Genomic DNA, 20,650 nt, shown 5'->3' with positions numbered 1-20,650 from the left:
CTTCACAGATAAAATTTCTACGCCACTCACATTTCATAAAAAAAAATAATTTATAAATATTTACTATCACCATACTTTTGTGGGGGCTTAAATTACTGCCCTCACAAACCCCAACCGGCCCAAGGCCCAATGGCCTCTTCATGTATATTAAATGAAAAATAAATATATAATAGAAATGGCACCATCATTGAATGACAAAAGTGGACGAATGCAAAATAAAAGTTTTTTTAAAATTTTTATTTTTATTTTTTTTGTAATCAGTGATTAATTGATAATCTAATCTTTGGGCTACTAATAATTTCATTTTAAGGGAAAAACAAAAAATCAATCAAGAGTTTTGATTCAAAACGCAGAAGCCCTGAAGTTCTGAATAGTTTAGACAAACAAACCATCACTCTCGTCTCTCACTCTCTAAGACATAACCCCGTCCGCCGGCGATAACACGCCACCCTCCACGTCCGGAGGCCGACGACAGCTGGCTGCCGTGCCCCTTGTCAGCCTCTTTCATCTCTTTGTCGAAGACCGAAACGGTGAACTCCCTTCAGTCTTCAAACAGCCACCGATCCCGGACTCTCCGACTAGCGACGACTGCCGCAAGGACTGCCAGCCACGCCGCCGGCGGTTTATCTCATCATGTCATGGTATTTTCATTTTTCATTTTTCAAGTTTCGTAGTCTTAATTAATAATTTCTTCAGTTGCCGAATTTTGATCAAGGTAGCCGCGCCGATTTATTTCATGCAAACATAGCGTCTTGTTTCTCAATATAAAATTGTTGGCATCTTGGCTATGTGTTTGTCCATAACGTATGCTATTACAACCTCTCAGGTTTCGTGTCGATGTAATTTATGATTTGTGCTTGAATCTGTGTTTATCCATGACAGTAGACTGTTTATTTTTAGTTTAGCAACACTAAACTATTGTATTGATGTTGTCAAAATGCTATTTTTATATTTCAGCTTCCCTTAAAAAAATGGCAATATAATAAAACACTCTAAATGCTTAGTCTACTGTAGTATTATACTATTGTGTTTGGCCCATTATACCAGGATTGCTAAACGATTCGGAATTGAGGTGTTTGGATTTTTGTACAATGTACTGCTTCCAGCTGTTTTACTGTTTTGATCTTGAATTTAATACAGCTTTTGATTTTGATGTGATCACATGGAGAGTGGATCAGAGAGAATCAAAAGTTAGAGGATTTGAGAAAGATAGAGACAGTTTATCCTGTGTTTTTGAATTTAATTTGAGTTTGCCTTTATTTCCGTTTAATTGTTTGTCTGATTTTTATTTAATTTGTTGTTTATGTTTCTGGTTTTAGTCTCAGTCTAGGCATGGCAGCAAAATAAATAAAGAAAGCAAGGAACTTGTCAACTTTTGTTATTTCTTCAAGAGAATTTAATGGTTAAGTTTGTAGATTGCAGGATACTCTTGACAATAACCAGCTTTCTAGGCATATATACTACAAATTGCTTGATAGTGACATTTAACTTAAGTTGCCTTGCTCAATTGACAGATTTCTCTGTCCCTGCAGCTCCCATTCTATGTTCATTCACTGAATTTTTTGAGATGATTATTTCGCACTTCGTAGAGTACAACTGAAGATAAGAAAAATCTAAATGATGGAGGTGGGGGACTGGTGGAGGAGAGGGAAATGGAGGATAATGGTGATGCTGACCATGTTACACATAGTAGGCATACTCATATTCACCCGAGGGTTTCTGTTAACTCGAACTGAGCTCCCGTATTACAGCAATTGCTCTGATGTTTCTGAATCCCCTTGCTTCACTGGTCAATCATATCCCTATCAAAACCAATCTAATTCATGCTGTTGGACAAGGCCTGCTGTTGATCGTCTTGTCATTATTGTTCTTGATGCCCTCAGGTACTCATTCTGATCTGGAACACCTCTAATAAAAACTAATAATTATGAAATTGGTTCAATCTGATATGTGTTCCTGTTTCATGCTTTGCTATTCAGATTTGATTTCGTTGCTCCCAGTACCTTCTTCAAAGGTCACCATCCTTTTTACTCTCCTTTGCCGCTACTTTTCCATTTTCTCATGAAAAAACAACCCTGTCTCTCAATATGTGGAATTTTATTCCCCAAATTTTCCCCTTTACATATTCCCAACAGGTTGTCAGTGTTTTAATTGATTTATGTGTTGCTCAAACTTAAAACCACAAGTAAATTATGTAGAACCAAAACCTTGGATGGATAAATTGCAAGTGCTTCAGAAGCTGGCATCTACTAAAAGATCTGCCCGTATCTTCAAAGCAATTGCTGATCCACCTACTACTAGTTTGCAACGATTGAAGGTCATTTCTGCTCTTTCTCTGCTAAGTTATTAGGTTCTTTAAAATCCAGTTCCCAAGGCATTATGTACATGTTTCATATATACAGTTTCTTCGACTTTAGTTATGTCTTCGTCTCTCTTTTTTTACCCCCCTTTTTTCATAGGGTTTGACAACTGGTGGTCTGCCAACCTTTATTGATGTTGGAAATAGTTTTGGTGCTCCAGCTATTCTTGAAGATAACTTGATACACCAGGTCTGTTTCCTGATCTCTTTTCGTGGAAGTCGTATTTGTTTATTTTTATTTTTGGTATATTGGTATTCCTTATGAAAATATTTGATTACGTGTTGTTTATGCAACTTGGAGCACTTCTTATTTTGTATAAATTATTCTAATCTATGACTCACCTTCAGTTGGCTTCAAATGGAAAGCGAGTAGTGATGATGGGAGATGACACATGGGTGCAGTTATTTCCTCATCATTTCAAAAAATCTTATCCCTACCCGTCTTTTAATGTTAAAGATCTTCATACGGTAGGCTATTTAATGTTTTTATGTGCATTCGACTTTAATCTTCTCTTTCCATCATGGAGTATTGATGGTATTTCTATTTCAGGTAGACAACGGATGCATTGAGCATCTACTTCCATCTTTGTACGAAGAAGATTGGGATGTTCTTATAGCTCATTTTCTTGGTGTGGTAAACACGCTTTCTTTGTAAAACATATTTGGTCACTTTTAGGTATAAACCTGGAACATTTTGAAACTTATTGACACAAGCTAGGCCCATAGAAATTATACACGGGAAAATTCCAGGGAAGCATTTCTACAGATGAAGATTCAAGGACCTGAATAAATAGCTCTAATTTAGTTTTTTTGGAATCTTCTCTCCATTTTATTGAGAGTAATTTTTTATTGTATAGAATTTTGGATTGAAGAATTGTGTTAAAGGAATTTATCGTTATCAAAGGCATCAAAAAGGAATTGGGGAGTTGGTATCCAAAAGAATAGTATAGATCTAGGTTGTTCTTATTTGAAGCAAATCTGGTCAAATACTGTTTTTTTTTCCTGCCCTTTTTCTCATTCTCCTAATTGTCTGTTTCTCTTAACAAATTATGAGTTTATTCCTCTTCTATATTTTTGACAACATGCATCAAGTTACCAAGGTTTTTACATTCACACAATTTACCTTTGTGTAATTCTTCAGGCTCTTTTGGATAAACTAATTTTTATATTCTACTTGGTTCAGGATCATGCTGGACACATTCTTGGTGTAGATTCTGTTCCAATGATAGAAAAGTTGGAGCAGTACAATGAAATTTTAGATGTGAGTTTGTTGGCGACATACATTTTCTTTTTGGTTACACTTAAAATAGTCTTGAACTTGCATTTTGCTTCCAGGAAATTTTCGTCTGTGTTTGTTGGTAAACTGATCAATGGTTCTTGAGGTGCAACACATGTTGCCTAAAGAAGTGGTTGGTCTTTTTCATTATTAATGATTAATTTTCTGTTGGTTTCTCCATGATAAGGGATTTATTGAAAACATTTTCTTTAGGCACATAAAATGACATATCCGTTCACCTTTTCTGTTTCCTTTCTTGTTGCCTAGGAATTTATTTTGAGTTTATATCTCTTGTTACCTTTTCTGTTTATGTTTTTGGACCAACTTTTTATTTTTGTTCAGAAAGTAATTGAAGTGCTGGATAACCAGTCTGGACCGGGTGGTTTGCATGAGAATACTTTCCTTCTTGTGATGGGTGACCATGGGCAAACTATTAATGGTGATCATGGTGGAGGAAGTGCTGAAGAGGTGTAATGTCAATCCTGTTTGTAGAATGGGAAATTGAGTTAATTATCTAATTCCTCAGTCATGGTAACTTGACTTGCATGTTGCAGGTTGAAACATCTGTTTTTGCCATGAGTTTTAAAAAACCTCCATCCACCATGCCATCTGAATTCGATACTTCATCTTGTGAAATGGATTTGGTATTCTCTCTGCTTTCTGATGACTAAATATTTGCTAGCATCATTTTTGTTTTAGAGACCCCTTTAGGATGCTAATTGTTTCCATCAATTTCATTTTTCATCATCCAATTTCAGGATCAGAAAAAGACATGCATCAGCTCCTTCCAACAGGTTAGAATAGTTGTTTTATTTTATTTTATATTTCCTTCGGTGGCTCATTTGGGTTTCTCTCTTCACCTAATTGGAATTGTGTTTTTTTTCCCTTCTTAAAACGATGTATTGAATAAAATCTGCTACAGCTTGATTTTGCAGCAACAGTGTCAGCCTTGCTTGGTGTCCCCTTTCCTTTTGGAAGGTGCCGTGTAAGCATCCCATTACTGTTATTATAGTCATTATTTTTTATTAACTACTACAAAAATTTATAACAAACCTGACATCTTGACTTAATTTTTCCTTTCAAGTCTGCCGTAATTTGTTGTGGCCAGGCTAGTGATGCTGGTACAAAACTGTTGCTTTTAGCCCTAAGATTTCTGTCAACAACATGCCCACAAAGTGCACTTGATCTGTTTTTCATCATGAAGTTCAATATAATTTCGTTATCTTGAGTGAGCTTATGAACAATAGCACCTACCCTTTTCTTCCCCTCTCATTTTTTTTTAATTTATTTTTTTAATAATTAAAAAATTCGATCAGACAGGTACTATTTCCTTCTTTGAAGGCATGAGAAAAATGTAGTTTCAGTTTGATACTCGTAAGTTTAGGAGAGTTGAAATTGGTTGAAACCAGCAAGAAGGTCCTAGAAAATTCTTAAGAACAGAAGAAAATTTTTAGTATCCTGGACAGAGTAGTTTAATTTTACTCCATTTTGAAATAAATATGTCACATCTTTAAGGGCTAATATGTAGGTATTTCTAGCAGTAATGCCCAACTTAAACTAGTGAACATACAAATGTTGAGGGATTCCTCGGTATCAGAAAATAATAATAAAACGTAGATTTTTTATTTTAACTTCCATTTTCTTAAGATATGTGTTGATTTTTCCTCTGGTAAGAGAGAAAACATAACCATATTAGTTATTTAGCTTGTTGCTATCCTGATGTGTCATTAATTTGCTTTCATGTTGGTTCATAATTTTATTTTTTATTTTTTAAATCAGAAATGATATTCTTTTAAGGTTATCTTCTTTTCAGTATTGGGCGTGTCAGCCCTGAGCTATATGCTTTGGGTCCTGGTACATGGAATCTGGAGAACAACATCGAGGGAAATTGCCCAAATCAAAAAGAGGAAGAATGGATGCAGAACTATTGCAATGTACTCTGCATCAATTCTTGGCAGGTGATTTTAAGCGTCCTTGAGGTTTTGGATTATTAGCAGACTGCAGCTTTTGATTTGATTTATTTTTTGGTTCTTTTCTTCTTTCTCACCAGTTATGCATTGCTAGTGTAGGTGAAAAGATACATTGACATCTATTCAGCTTCATCTGTCATTGGATTTTCCTCTGAAGACTTGTTACACATATCGGATATGTATGCTCAAGCAGAGGAGAATTGGTCTTGTAGCTCTGAGAATTTGTTGTTATTTAAAGATGAGAGCTGTTATTCATCCTTACCTCTTAAAAGGAAAATTGATGCTTATTTTAAATTCCTACTGAATGTTGCTGAGCTGGCACGATCAAAATGGACTGAGTTTGACTTGAAGATGATGGGAATCGGTTTTGTGATTATTTTGATCTCATTACCAATCTATTTCCTTGCTATGATGACTAAAAGTGTAAACGGCTTTTCTCCTCTTTTGTTTGGAGATTCTGAGGTATTTGTGAAGTTAGTTTTTGCTTTGTTTATGGTGGTGATCCGTGCATGCAGCTTCCTGTCAAATAGTTATATTTGTAAGTTGTCTGACTTCTGGTTCCATGATTGCACCTTCTATTCTGACGACTGATTCTTTTTCCTTTAATATGTATTATTTTAAACTTTGAGTTCAGTGGAAGAAGGGAAAGTGGCAAGTTTTCTGTTAGCCACAACTGCCATGTTCAAATTACGTAATTCAATCAAGAGAGAGAAAATGCTAATGGAAGTAGGTATCTGTAAGCTTTGTACTTGCTTTTAATAAGTTACAAACAAACTTAGTTTTAGTTTCTTGATATATGTATTGATTTTGGGATTTAATGAGATAATCCATTGAAAGTTATTGTGATGTTGAGTTATATATTTGCAGGCTATCGTCTTTCTTTTGTTGATTACCATTCTACGATTTACCATTGAAGTTGGGCTGTCAAAGCAGGCTGCGACTTCTCTATTTATGAGTACCCATTCTTCATGGCTGGTTGAAATTGACCCAGGCCATCCTGTGTGGATATACATGGCTGAAATTATACCAATTTTAGCTCTCATTTTTTTGGCGTACTTGCTGTACATTATAATGGCAAGGAGTTCTTGTCACAGCATCTGGAAGTATGTTGTATTGGGTACTATATTATGTTATATCCTCATAGCTGTACATTGGGCATCAGAAAGTGATGTATTGAGTTCAATGCTGATGCTTCAAGGGATTGGAAGAAATTTTATCCCAAGGATAATATATGCTGTTGGACTTGGACAACTTTTATTGCTGGCATTTAGTCCTCTTTTTCATAAGGACAGAGATCTAGAAAGCAAAATGCATTTGCTTATTAAGACACTGGCCATGTTATCTTCCTGCAGTTCTACAATCATTGTTCTATCTGGAAAGCAAGGGCCCTTGGTTGCTTTAGCGACCATAACTGGAGGTGGCTTTTTCTATCTCTATATATTGGTGCTTTTAACTTGATATTTATCACATCTTTACTAGACATTGTCTTCCAGTCTTCTGTGCTCCTTTAGCTCTTGCCTTCGATTTTATGTTTTCTTAATCAAGTTAAAAGAATGTTCATTTTCCCCTATAGATTTCATGAGCATCACTGTTTTGCAATTTCCAAAAGGATTTGATCATGTTTCCCTCGACAGGTTATTGTATTATGAGATTGGGAAACATAGAACGGGGTTCTACTGATAAAGTGGCTGGAATTCTAACTTTTGACCCTCTTTCTGTGACACAATGGAGTCTGTTAGCCACTTGTCTCTTCTTCGTCACCGGACACTGGTAAATGCTTGTTATTTTAGGTCTATTAATACTAATGGATTTATCTCTTCTACTCTGTGTTTGGTTTCAGAACTTAGCTCCAACAAACTTATATAACTGGTTTATCCTATTTCTCAATAGCTTTATTATTCTAGTACAAGGAGATCTTGTTATATCGTATTTGGTTCAGGAAACCTTAAGTCATCTATGCGTTCGTATGATCCATAACCTGTAACAACTTTCTCTTCAGGTGTGCTTTTGATGGACTCCGGTATGGTGCTGCGTTTATTGGGTGAGTGTTGGATATTTGCATCTTTTGCATCATAAATGGGTGAACTAGCTGGCCCAATATTAAATCTCAATGGAAAAGTAGCAAATGTAAATCACGTGTTAAATTTTATCTTTCTTATGATTTCACCATCATTATTGCTGTTCCCATTTTGGGGCTCATTTCCATGGTTCTGTAGATAATAATTTTGGAGGGCACATACTTTCAGGTATGATGAGTTCGTCCTCGTTAGACAAGCAATCCTTCTTACAATTGATACCTTTGGGTTTTCTCACATCATTCCAGTCTTTGGACTTCCATTTCTAGTTGCACGCCAAAAATTGCTGGGTCGTACTGACCAGGATAGAAGACTCCTTCTCTTGCAGTTGTCTCAAGTAAGGTTATCAGCCGAATGTTGTGTCATAAATGTATCATTTTTTGCTCTTCTTTGGTACTATGGCCATCTATGTTGGATTATCCTGTGCTTGACTTGTCTAATTGGCAGCAAGGCTTATTGAGTTTTTTCTTTTCTTTTTTTCCATTCTTTTTACAAATGATGGTTTAGATGTATTTGATGTATGGACTTATTACTGCCGCCTCAGTCATAGCCACCATCATTTGTGTCATCATACAAAGACGGCATCTAATGGTAATGAATTTCTTTCATGGTCACATAGATTTTCGAACTTCATAATTTTGGTGACTTTTTGACGACCATTCATCATCCTTTTCTTGCAGGTATGGGGCTTATTTGCTCCAAAGTTTGTTTTTGATGTGGTTGGTCTTATTCTCACTGACATCCTCATTTGCTTGGCTTGGTTCTACTACATTGGTCGACGTGATGATGGCACACAACTGACAACTCTAGATCACCGGGATTGATCAATGTGGAATTAGTCTGCTTTGTTTATTTTATATTATTCTTTTTCACATCAATCTAATAATGTTAATCTGATAAATTTTGCAACTGTTAGAAGTATTATGTTGTACTGATCCACTCAGCGCTCTTTATGTGCGGGCTGAATTTGGTTTCTTATGTAACTTTTTGAGATTACTACAAGGTCACTGCATGAAGTATGAAGAGAAACCTCATAACCGACTCGGTGTTTACAAATCTTGACAGCCAATTACGTTAGTATTATGTTGTACTGATCCGCTCAGAGCTGCGAGTCCGAGGTACACACGTGGCTGTGAACAATACTAGCACGAGATCCAAGGTTAGACACGGACGGCAAAGCTGCCGTCGGCTCCATGTCTGGCTCTGGCTCTGATGCCACAAGAGATGCTGGTCTTGTTTGTTGTTTTTTTTTTTTCCCAAAATTTTTCTCCCTTTAGTTATGGAAGTGAAAGAAGAAAATTGGAATAACAGAATAAGAGCAAAAACGGTAGTTGAGGTTTATGACAGAGTGAAATGGTAGATGAGGAAACTGATTGATGTGCCGATTGGCTGTCTTTGCCACAAATCTTTACGCCTTCACTATTGCAGATGGCAAAAAGATTTGGGTTCAGCCCGGATATGCAAAATTCAAATTTGGAAAAATTGGATCCGTAAATTAAAAAATGTAGGTCTACATGTTAAAATTCAAAATCCATGCGGATTCAGATCACTTGCATCAGAAAAATCAAATATTCAGATCTGCTTTATTTTTAATTAAGTATTAAATTAAAATTAAATTAAAAAATTTTATAAGTTAAATGAAGAAAATCAGATCAATGTGGATTTATGGTGATGTTTTTATTTTTAAAATGGAATTTATGTGAATTTGTGTTGTTTTTATTTAAAAAAAATTAGTCCCTTAAATATAATACCCATATCCATCATCTGACCATCAATTCATTTTCTTAACTTTTTATGTGTTACAATTCTAGATATAATATTTTTATTTTTCTTATTTATTTATTTTTGTAATGGTTCTAATAGAGGTAAAAGATATCTTCTTCACAGTTTTTTAGGTTTTGTTTTTAAAATTTTTTAAAGATTTTGTTAATTATGTTAAAATTTAAGAACTAAATATCAAACGGATTTTGAGATATTTTATTTTTCTTTTGAAGTATTAAAGTTGGAGAATAAAAACATCTCATAAAACCTAATAAGGTCCCCAAAACTCTAAAGCGGTCAGGACCCAAAAACTCCAAAGCCGTCCTGCACTCCTGCTGACCGTTAAAATATTTTAATACCAGGGTAAATTTTATTTATTTTTTTTCTCAAAGAAGAAATGCCAGGGTAAGCGAATGGGCGATTTCACTGAGCTATTCTCGCGGGAGAAACCCTACAATCCAGTAGATAGAGCTTACATTTGGTGTCTTTTTTCGCTTCACTGATACTGGCTCAAACCCCTTGGATTACGCTGTAAGGTGAGTATCTTAAGCTTTCTTTCAAAGCTTCTTTTTCGCATTTTCGAAAACGGGTTTTCTGCGAATGAAGCGAAATTCATTTTCCTTTATCTCAAAAGAAAGAGGAGGGGGTAAAAAAGAGAAATATCGCACAAGGATCCAAATAAATGGACCAACGGAGCACTGCCGGGTCGATGGCCCTTGACCCGAGATTTATATTGCGATAAAGATGATTTTTCTTTTTCCCCTTTCAGCTGCTAATCTCTCTATGTTAATGCATGTTAATTTATGCTCTGTAAGTGTGATTTGAAATGGCTCTTCATCACAGAAGCAATATTGTTTTTTGACTTTTTTTTTTTCCTTTCTTCTGTTTTGATCTTCTTTTCGATATACTTCGGTTAGTTTGTTCTATATTATAATATTACTAGGGAAGAAGCTTAAGTCTTTGATCTTTGTGCTCATTGCTTGTTCTGAATTGATATGATTACAAAGTAGATTTAGGTTTAGAGATGGAATTGTTTTAGATTTTTCTTTTATATAAGATTATCTAGGTCATTTGCGGTCCATTGAAAACCTGTAAAGCATGGTTATGGTTCAAAGAATCAACATCGCCAATTGACCAACAGAAAAAGAAAACAGAAGCGCCAGATAACTTTAATATCAGAGATCTTGGCCTAACCACAATATACAAAATTTTTGTTGTATAATTTAATTTGTGCGGCTATTCTTTTCTTTTCAATTATAAATGGGCTATTATTAATGCTGTTGTCATTGTCGTAATCATCATTTTGTGGTTTTAATGCATGTTTTAGGATTATACTTGAATGAGATCAAGTAGTAAAGGAAAATGAGTAGGCTATCAATTCGGCCACGGCCGCTAGACATACACAAGAAACTGCCCATAGTTAAGTCATTTAAGGACTTTGAAGACGACAACAATGACACGAATCCTCCTACTAGTTCTATTGCCGCTAATAGTACTCCCTCTGCAACCACCACACGCAACTCACACCTCCTCCGTCTCAATTCCTCTTCGTTTGACCATGACAGTCAAGAGGTACGTTTCAGCATTTACAAAATACTTAAAACTGTTTCATTTTGTTGATTTCACTGTGAACTTACCGTATATACATCAGGTGCATCAAGTCCCTAGCAAGAAGTCAGCTTCTGAAATACCCACACCTCAGTTTGTGGTTGTTGACACATATGAACGGGACTATTCTCAGACATTTGATCAGCCAACTTCCTATTTACGTGCAAGAGGAGGTCTGTTGTTTTTGATGTAAAATTTTCTATCCAGATTATTTTGATAATTATAACGTGTGTTTAACTTAACTTTGGTTGTCAAATTTCAATTATTGGCATTGGCAGCTCGGGCTGAGCTTGGGGATTTTGTTGAGTATGACTTAGACAATGAAGACGAGGATTGGCTTGATGAATTCAATAGAGATCAAAAACTTCTTCCCCCTGAAAAGTAGTTCACCATATCTATCTAATATAATTTTTTTCTAATGATTTTTATGTGGATGCAATTTTAACTTATGTAATTTAATTTGGGTTAAAAGATTATACAGTAAATCTTATTCATCTCCAATTCATTCATTTGATTACATGCATGAACCACAGATTTGAGACTCTTATGTTTAAGTTGGAGGTGTTGGATCATAAAGCTCGGGAAAGAGCAGGACTTATAACACCCACTCTTGGTTCGCCCATTCCCATACTACTGCAACTAGGTGTTGCTATTGAGGTGATACTTTGTTTTGACTGTTTGAATGCTCTCTAATTTCAGTGCTGGTTATGGCTCAACCTCACATTGTTCCTTGACTAGCTATATCATATGAAATTGTTTGTTCCTAAATACTAGTTACTTGAGTTATCTGTGATCAGAAACTTGTCTCTGTCAAAAGAGATGGATTCAATTAGATTGACCTGCCTTTTTGTTAAAAAATAGGAAGTTATATATATTAATATTCAAACCTCATAGGAGTATTAGGCACTAAACAAGAACAACAAAAACTATAAGATACTTTCTGTGCACTGTAATGAAACAGACCCTGACCTCTACAGATTCTGAGAACTAGCAGGTGAGGATTAAGGACCTTGGCTGTGGAACTTTTAGTAAATTAGTGCCTTTCTTGCTTCTGCTATTTGACACTTAACAATAGACATTCCACAACTGTTTCTTTTGTTGTGTCACACAGAAACCTACTCAGTTACTTTTTGTGTATTTCCATTTTAAAGGTTGTTTTGTGTCTGTGGATTAACCGAAGACATAGTTAGTTATGATGAAACTAATTTGTCCAGATCATTTGCTAACTATTTGCTGTTTGTGAAATTGTATGGACTCATGCAATTTAGTCTTGTTTCAATCACCTGCGAATGCAGATGGCTTAAGAGTCAATACAAATGTCTGTCTCTGGTGATTTTACTGTCTGTTTAGTGATTCATACAATTTAGTGGGTGTACGCCTTCCTTTGCATGACATTTTAAAATTTGTCGTTTAAGCCTAGAACTGTTAGTTTTTAGTGCTAGAAAAAGAAAAAGAGTCATGTTTAAAATATTTGGTTGTCTCTGGATTTTGTTTTATTTTTACTATGTAGCTTTGTTGATTGATTTATTAAGGATACAAGAAGTTGTGACAATTGCTATTACCTATTCCCTTTTTGATGTCAGGCCTTAAAAGATCAGACCACTGTTGGATATGCCGTCTTCCAGTCTGTTTATCACTATTGGAAAGAAAAGGTATGGTTTAAAATTTTAAATGTTTCATTGAACTTGATGTATCAATTCATAAATATTGGTGCAAACCAAGTTAAGTAATTTTTTCTGTACTGTGAGTACTTGTACGTGCTTTTCACTTGTGCTATTTCATGTTTGAGGCCAGCGTGAACGATGGCAGAAACCTATATTGCGGCGTTTGCAGGTTAGTGTTATCAATTAGTTATGTATCGAGAGTGCTTATGTTGATCACTGCTTGGCAGTTTAACACATGCGGTGTCATCAAATTTCTTTTCCATCGTTTTCATTTATCAAAATAGTAAATTTCATCATCAGTGTGTAAAGTTGTATCTTTTTTAGAATTTTTCCCCCCTGTAAAAAGCCAGAATGTTTTAGAGATGATTTAGATGAAGGATTGTACATCAGAAATGTAGGTCAGCTGTCCTCCAAAGTGGTAAATGCCCAAGGGAGGGATACAAAATCTACATAAATTTTCAAAAACAGATAAGGACCATTTTGTACAAAGCATGCCTATCCACCCCTATATAGGTCTGAACCAGCCATTACAATGTTACCTCAAAACCATTGAAAATAAAAGAACTTGAATATTGTACTTGCAAATATTGTTTTGGGCGGGCTGGTGATTGTAGAATCAGCTTTTTGTACCTTTGAGTTTGTGTGTGTTTTCTGTGCATGTATCTCTCTAATATAATTTGTTTTTGTTTTGCATTCTGGAGTGGACAATGATAGTTTTTTTTTTTTTAATAATTAATACTACGTGTACAGCCTCCGCCACCAGTTAATGATACCAACCCATATAATGTCTTCAGACCGAGGGAGAAAGCTCACAGACTCCACACACGAAGGGTATGTGGCTGAGATAGCTGTGTTTGTATGTAATTTTGGAAACTTTTATTTTCGAAAGGAGAAAAAAGGAGGGAGGTGGGGGGCGCAAAAACGAAGGGGGTTATGGGGATGCAGGGAAGTAATATTTCCCATATTTTGTAGACCTTAAGTAAGCCACTGAATTGGCAAATATGCTAATGCTGGCCAATCTTCTGATCAGATGCAAAGGAGGGAGAATAACGTGCAATCATTTGAAAAGCTTCGCCAGGTAAGCACTATATCTTTATTTTAATGTCAATCCTGATTCCTCGCTATGGACTTTGTGTAACTTAAAACAACATACTCAATTCATTTGTATGAAGTCATTTTCCCAAGCTTGATACATTGTATTCCCTTGGAGGCTCTATGACTTTTTTCTGTGTAAACGCTTGTCTTATTGCATTCTAATGAAAGACTGGAAGAAAATTGAGATAATGGATAATCTTCCTACCAAGTTCTTTTTTATTCAAGACTTTAACTTGTTAAAAAATTAATGTTGTATTATTTATGTCCTTTTTGCCATAACAGTCCTTAATCTCCAATTTTATTTATGAATATTTATTTATAGCTTGATTTAAAACCTTAAGCTAGTAGGTTAGAGCCCAAACAATAGTATTAAAATCTTTAACAGGCCCTCAAATGTGTGACTACTAGCAAAAGGACCTGTCATATGGATCAAGCCTAAGCAGAGACAGAACATAGAAATAGAGACAATTGCAATATTGCGCAATCACCCAAATAGAGACGGGAAGTAGAATTAGATACTGATGTAATCTCGTGGGAGAAGCCAGACACAGGGCCTCATGGTTTAAACTAGCTCTGATGTCAAATAAATTTACCACTAAGTTAATATGTAAGGGCCCGAACAATAGTATGAAGACAATGACTATACACTGTCTGCAGTTTCCTTAGCTGAAATTTACTTTGCTTATTTCCTGGTATTCCGGTGCTTTTGATAACAAGATTGTCCTTCATTTTTGTGCTGTTGAATTATTGTTGTGATGATGCTGAAGAAACAAAAATATGTTCTTATTTTCCAAAGTCCTATCTTTACATGCTGGTAACACCTTTTTTTCTTTTTGTTTGGGGGAGGGGGGGGAGGGGGGGGGGGGGTGTTCAAATTTTATGTACACTATTTTTTCATAATTCTCATTAAAAATTGAAATATTCTCTTTCTCTTCTCAGGTCAGACGCAACCTTGACCAAGCGAAGAGTATACTTGAGGCCTTGATAAAGGTGTTCTTTTTAACTGAAATAGCAAAATATATGTTCACTGATCTTTTATTTTTCCGGTAATACCAATTTCTGTAATTATTTGGAGTTTTCATTGCTTCAGATTTCAGAATGTGGAGTTCTGATTACCTTAGAATGTCATGTCTGCAGAGAGAAGAAAAAAAGAGAGAGGTCATGGAGGGGGAAGTTAACCTACAACGGATCCAAATGAAATTCAAGGTATGCTATGATGTTACATTGCATCATCTTGCATCGCTGTTGGAAATGTTGTCAATAGCCTTCTATCTTAGGAAGTTTTAGGAACTTGTGCAATAACTGTCTTGTGCTAACAATAACGGATGAAAGAGATTTTAACAATTAGTCACGATGAAAAAGACTGGATCTTTATGGTGAATGTGCTGGGGGCAGATCACCCATGGCCTTCTTATTCTAAGGGCAAAATGATATCTCAATGAAGTTTCCAAGAACATTATGCAAGAACTTTTGTTTTTTTATTTCATTTATTTATTTTTTCATATTAAAATTTAATTCCTACTTGGCCCGAACTTCAAATGGTCTCTGCATTTGGACCATGTTGCATGTACAATCTATTGATTTCTGCTCACATTGTGCCCGACTCCTATGAATTATCAGCATGAAATTGAGCTCCTTGAAGATGTGGCACTTCCTGGATTTCCATCTGTCTCTTGCAAGTTCGGTTTAAGTGAGGATGAATTTATGGACTCAGATGATCTTGCGCCTAGCCATCCACATTCGCAATCTACTGCAATTGAGAATCAGCCTTTCACAGAATCCAACCTAGTTCCAGTTCCTACAGCAAGCATGAAGCAAGAGTTCAGGCGGCGACATGTGCCACATGCATGGCTACATAAATTGGTACATATCGCTTTTGCTCCTAATCTGATTATCTCGATTCCTGGACCCAGAACTAGTAGCCTAATTATTACACATGATATTTTGCTGCCGCCATACTACTTACATATATGAATGCTGATTTTTAAACCGAAATATTCAACAGAGCACTGACAGAAACAGAGGTAACACCTGAACCGGGTTACCGTGTTAATTGAAAACAATCAATTAACACGATAAATCTGGTGGGTTTGTAGTTAATTCTGCCAGCGCTCTGTCAGCTCCAATGTTTGACTTATTGACCTATCTGTGGTTGGAAAGAAAAATGATTTAAGTAAACTTTCGAAAATGTTTTATCCTTGTTTTATTTCTGAATATCAGCAGTGCATCATTTTGAAAATGTAACTGTGGGGTTTCAGGATCCTCTTGAGCCAGTTTTGTTGTTCACAAAACCCCTTGTGCCAGAAAAATTGGACGCTGCAGGTATTGTTCCGCCATCAGATTCTTCTACGAGGAATGGCACTATAGCACGAACTCACAAATTTCATGGAAGAATTGGCCGAGGGGGGCGGATAGTATTTGATAGATGTAATCCTCTTATGCACTCAACTGATAGTGGCACGTCTTTTTACTTACCACCAAAGGCCCGCACATCTATGTACAGTTAAATTGAATACTCGTATTGTTCGAGCTCCAGCATTATTCGTTAGGGAGCCAAGTGTAATTATGCTCCGGCTGATATTTATGAAGTTAAATTGAATACTTGCATTGTCCGAGCTCCAGCAATTATTTGTTTGGGAAGCCAAGTGTAATTATGCCGTGGGCAGGGAAAATACTGGGCTTGATGAATCTTTTGAGGCTTGGTGACAGGTATTTCATGCCGTGCATCTTGCCTTATTCTTTTAAAGAAATGACCTTGCCCTAATTTTGCTTTCAAGTTTCAACTCAATGAGCTTTTATTACATCCTCTATTGCTGAAATGCTTGTGCTAATCATAGTATTTTCAAAATTTTCGTTCCAGTTGATTTTAAATTTTGTGAGAATGTTACAAGATAAAACTTACCTTTAAAACGTTACGAATCTATAAGATTGGCCGAAGGAGTCACCTTTTTTTTTTTCCCATTAATCCCATTTGGAGAATGTGTACGTCAGGTGTTAATGCCTATAATGAAAATGATGCACTATGTTTTGTGTTTTTGAATTTAAAAATGTGTCTAATAGTGTATTTTCAGAATTGGACTATAAAAGTAAAAATAGAGAAAACGATATAAAATTAAGGTAATAGAGGACGAAAAAGTATGGACAAGGAAGCAGTAATCTTTGGTGTTTTTCATTTTTTCAATAAAAAAATGAAAATAAAATTTTCAGTATCTATTCATCATTTTTTGGAAAAAAAAAAGCTTAAAGAATAAATGAAAGGGTGTTTGTTAAAACAAAAATGTGATTGGTGTTTGAATAATGACTCTCTCGGTTAGGCAAAATAGTCACATAATCATTTTTTTTAAAACACAAACCTTTTGGTTCAGAAATAATCACACAAATCCTAATGTTTTATCTAAAAGAGAGTTTGTGTATCTCAAAAGAGACATGCGTGATATTTTCTAAAAACAAAATATCTTTATAGTTATTTTGCCAAATCACGTGGTGCCTTTAGAAATAAGATAGATTTTAATTTGCCCCCAATTTATAATGAACATCTTTAATTTATCACCTAAAAGGATAAAAATATCAATTTACCCTATTTATTGTTAAGAAGATTAAAAAAAAAAGCAATCAACACATTCCTTATTTGCCCCTCATCTTTTGGACGGAAATGAAGAATAAATTGAGGTTTACATTGAGAGCAAATTAGAGATTATCATTATATTTGGGAATGAATTTTATTCTTTGGAATAAAAAATTCAAGAGAAGTACATCGAAAAAGGTAATAGTTTTCACTTTTTATGGAGTATTTGAGTAAGGGTATTTGCACCCCACTATTTTTATAAATCCACCCTACTTCTAGAAACTAATTGTAATAAATTTACAATATTTTTTTAAAAATACAAATCAATAAAAATTTGTATAATTAATCATTAAAATCCTTCTATTGATTTTCTTCTTGGGTTCTTTGACCATCTTTAATCATAAACTTTCATACAAGTTTTATTTTAGTATTTTATTATTATGATATATAGCGACTAAATTATCATAATAAACATGAGTTATTGTATCTAATAATTTATGTATCTAATTTTGTGGCTTATAATAAAATATTTTTAAATAAAATCTAATTGTGATTTTCTCTACTTTAATGTGTAAATAACATAAAATTGACATCCCAATAATTTACATGAGTATCATGCCCTAAAGATACTATTTTAGTTTAATTAAAGATTAAAACTCATACTAGTAATTAGTAAAGTAGTATTAGAAACAATGAGTTTGGTATAAAATTAGAAAAATATTGAAATTAAAGTAAATTCTTAATAGTTTTACCTTATAAGAGTAAAATAATCAATTTAAACTTATGACAAAGCAATCTTTGTAGCTAAATATAATAAAATAATCTAAATCACAAGAAGGTAAACTAAAATAAATCTAGTTAATTAACTCTACAAAGTTCTTCTTTGTTTGAAAATTTTAAAACATAGCATGTATGTTTTATAATTATTTTTTAGACGAAGTATTATCATTTTGATTTTTGAGAAATATCAGTAAAATTTTCATATTATAGTGGAATAAGCCCAATAAATAAATAAGTATATATAAAGTTTTTATCATAGCCAGAGTCTCATAGAGGTGGAAGCAGGGGAGGAGCAGGCCAAGCCAGGCCACAGAAAATATTCAATTGAAAAAGCAAGAAAAGAATGAGCGTGTGGATGGTAAAGGCTCGGACTCCCTCTTTCATTATTCCAATAACAACACTCAGGATTGGAAATGGAAATGGAGATGTAAAAGGCCTACGCTTGCCCCTATTGAGCAATAAGAGTTGGCAGTTTCAGTTGCAGTTGCAGCAGAGGAATAAGGAGAAGAAGAAGAGACAAAATGTTACCATCAGTTATACTAACAGTAGCAGTGGAGGGGATTCTGCTTCTGCTGCACTGGAATTGGAGGTTAATGAGATAAGGGAGAGTTGCAAAATGTGGAAATGGAAGGGTCAGTACTCCATCAATTACTTGGTTTCTTCAACTCCAAATTCACATCCCAATTCTCCTCCTCTACTCCTTGTCCATGGCTTTGGCGCCTCCATTCCTCACTGGCGCAGGTTAGCGAGATAAGATTGCTCTTTCTTGTTGTGAATTGTCTAGCGGGTTGATTATACTTCTAATAATTAATTAAGATGAATGAAGCAAAAGAATAATGAAGGTAAATCTATTCGTTATTTCCTGGTGCATTGGCATTAACACCTAGTTCTATTCCTTGCACCTAGATGATGAGCTCCATTTCATATTACCCTTTTATGGATATAGGCTTCTTCCATTTTCCAATTCTTAATCTAGTGAAAAAGTATTCATTTTACTGCTCCGTTGAAAAGGGGAATGAAAATTTGCTTGTGCACCATTCCTTTATCCTATTAAATAATGTGAGGAATTGATATTTTTCTTGTCATCTCTGAGGTAATTTCAGGAATATTGGCACCCTGGCAAAGAGCTACATGGTTTATGCAATTGACCTTCTAGGATTGGGTGCTTCAGATAAGCCAGCTGGTTATTCATATACCATGGAGGGATGGGCTCAGGTATGCAATGTTCCCTAGCCAGAAGTTGGATCTTTTGTCATCAATCGCTTGACCTTTAGTTATTTTCCTTGCTAACTTGAGTGAGATTCACTGATACAGCTAATATTGGATTTCTTGGATGAAGTTGTTAAGAAGCCAACTGTGCTTACAGGTAACTCTGTTGGAAGCCTAGCTTGTGTTATTGCTGCCTCAGGTATATTTATTTTAACTTCCCCTTGGACATCAGATATTCTTCAACTTGCTTGCAAAGAAACACTTGCCCCTAATTATCCTTTTTGGTATCTATGGTTTACGATAAACCTGCTATATTTTCTACCATAAGAATCCAGTCAAACCCTTGTTCGAGGGCTTGTTCTGTTGAATTGTGCTGGTGGCATGAACAACAAGGCAATTGTTGATGATTGGAGAATCAAGCTATTGTTACCATTGCTTTGGTTCATTGATTTTTTGTTGAAGCAAAGGCCAATTGCTTCTGCTATATTTGAGCGTGTGAAACAAAGGTATTTTCTCTTCTCTCTATTCAGTCCATTGTTCATTATCCCAAGACACTAGAGTCAAAATTAAAAAAAAAAACTCTATGATGTGCATATCTTGGTGCTGTAGGGAAACACTGAGGAATATTTTACTGTCCATTTATGCAAATAAGGAATCTGTGGATGAAACACTGGTTGAGGTATTAATATTCTCCACTTATATGCCATTTTAACCTGTTACAAAAATGGCTTCTCATAATTCATGAATCGACCTCAAAACTGCAGATCATACGAGAGCCCGCCAATGAGGAAGGGGCACTTGATGCATTTGTTTCGATTGTAACAGGCCCACCAGGGCCGAACCCAGTTCAATTGATGCCATCAATCTCTATACCTGTACTAGTTTTATGGGGTGATGAGGATCCATTCACACCCCTCGATGGACCTGTTGGTAAATACTTCTCATCTCTGCCTTCTAAACTCTCAAATGTGAAGTTAATTGTATTGGAAGGAGTAGGACATTGCCCCCATGACGACAGGCCTGAGTTGGTCCATGAAAAGATGCTTCCTTGGTTGGCCGAAACATTTAATTTCTGAGGAATTTACTTTCTCATCAGCAAGTTTTAAAGAGCCTTATATATTATTCCTATTGTAAAAAGACAAAACAACTCTTGTATTTATGTTGTATATATCAATTCTTATTCAACCGCTTGGTTATCTTTTGGCGCCGAAAGGAATGTTGGAGAAACTGATCTCTGACATGTTGTAGAAGCTCCAAATTGATTCAAGAAATATATCAAATTATTCAA

The 20,650-nt window shown here is 35.2% G+C and overlaps 3 protein-coding genes across 7 annotated transcripts; all 3 read left to right on the top strand.

Moving 5' to 3' along the window:
• The first annotated feature begins 237 nt into the window (after nucleotides 1-237).
• Nucleotides 238-8,721, top strand: LOC102611959 (uncharacterized). Of its 4 annotated transcripts, none has more exons than XM_006494578.4 (21): nucleotides 248-641; nucleotides 1,590-1,883; nucleotides 1,980-2,014; nucleotides 2,199-2,317; nucleotides 2,460-2,549; nucleotides 2,708-2,827; nucleotides 2,910-2,993; nucleotides 3,543-3,620; nucleotides 3,978-4,103; nucleotides 4,190-4,279; nucleotides 4,394-4,429; nucleotides 4,558-4,613; nucleotides 5,449-5,593; nucleotides 5,705-6,143; nucleotides 6,240-6,331; nucleotides 6,473-7,022; nucleotides 7,240-7,375; nucleotides 7,605-7,646; nucleotides 7,852-8,017; nucleotides 8,188-8,271; nucleotides 8,361-8,721. In XM_006494578.4, exons 2-21 carry the CDS (start codon nucleotides 1,618-1,620, stop codon nucleotides 8,502-8,504), a joined length of 2,898 nt encoding a protein of 965 aa, XP_006494641.2. In that variant the 5' UTR covers nucleotides 248-641; nucleotides 1,590-1,617; the 3' UTR covers nucleotides 8,505-8,721. The 4 variants fall into 4 exon arrangements, 3 of the variants coding, with proteins under 3 accessions (XP_006494641.2, XP_006494640.2, XP_006494639.2); XM_006494577.4 differs by having other exon boundaries at nucleotides 1,533-1,883; XM_006494576.4 differs by having other exon boundaries at nucleotides 1,515-1,883.
• Nucleotides 8,722-9,746: 1,025 nt separating this feature from the next.
• Nucleotides 9,747-16,572, top strand: LOC102612653 (uncharacterized). 2 transcript variants are annotated; one of them, XM_006494579.4, is made up of 13 exons: nucleotides 9,747-9,977; nucleotides 10,769-11,013; nucleotides 11,093-11,222; nucleotides 11,328-11,430; nucleotides 11,583-11,706; nucleotides 12,633-12,701; nucleotides 12,844-12,882; nucleotides 13,464-13,544; nucleotides 13,744-13,791; nucleotides 14,748-14,798; nucleotides 14,946-15,014; nucleotides 15,429-15,671; nucleotides 16,067-16,572. In XM_006494579.4, exons 2-13 carry the CDS (start codon nucleotides 10,804-10,806, stop codon nucleotides 16,313-16,315), a joined length of 1,416 nt encoding a protein of 471 aa, XP_006494642.2. In that variant the 5' UTR covers nucleotides 9,747-9,977; nucleotides 10,769-10,803; the 3' UTR covers nucleotides 16,316-16,572. The 2 variants fall into 2 exon arrangements, with proteins under 2 accessions (XP_006494642.2, XP_006494643.2); XM_006494580.4 differs by lacking the exon at nucleotides 9,747-9,977 and adding an exon at nucleotides 10,012-10,251.
• A 1,844-nt stretch (nucleotides 16,573-18,416) lies between these two features.
• Nucleotides 18,417-20,558, top strand: LOC112496700 (pheophytinase, chloroplastic-like). The gene is made up of 6 exons (XM_052436218.1): nucleotides 18,417-18,894; nucleotides 19,257-19,368; nucleotides 19,468-19,561; nucleotides 19,691-19,868; nucleotides 19,972-20,041; nucleotides 20,127-20,558. Exons 1-6 carry the CDS (start codon nucleotides 18,497-18,499, stop codon nucleotides 20,436-20,438), a joined length of 1,164 nt encoding a protein of 387 aa, XP_052292178.1. The 5' UTR covers nucleotides 18,417-18,496; the 3' UTR covers nucleotides 20,439-20,558.
• Nucleotides 20,559-20,650: the final 92 nt, after the last annotated feature.

Source organism: Citrus sinensis, chromosome 3, assembly GCF_022201045.2.
Source record: "Citrus sinensis cultivar Valencia sweet orange chromosome 3, DVS_A1.0, whole genome shotgun sequence".
NCBI classification, from domain to species: domain Eukaryota; kingdom Viridiplantae; phylum Streptophyta; class Magnoliopsida; order Sapindales; family Rutaceae; genus Citrus; species Citrus sinensis.
The sequence above is the reverse complement of the archived record's forward strand: the minus strand, read 5'-3'. Positions and strand labels throughout refer to the sequence as shown.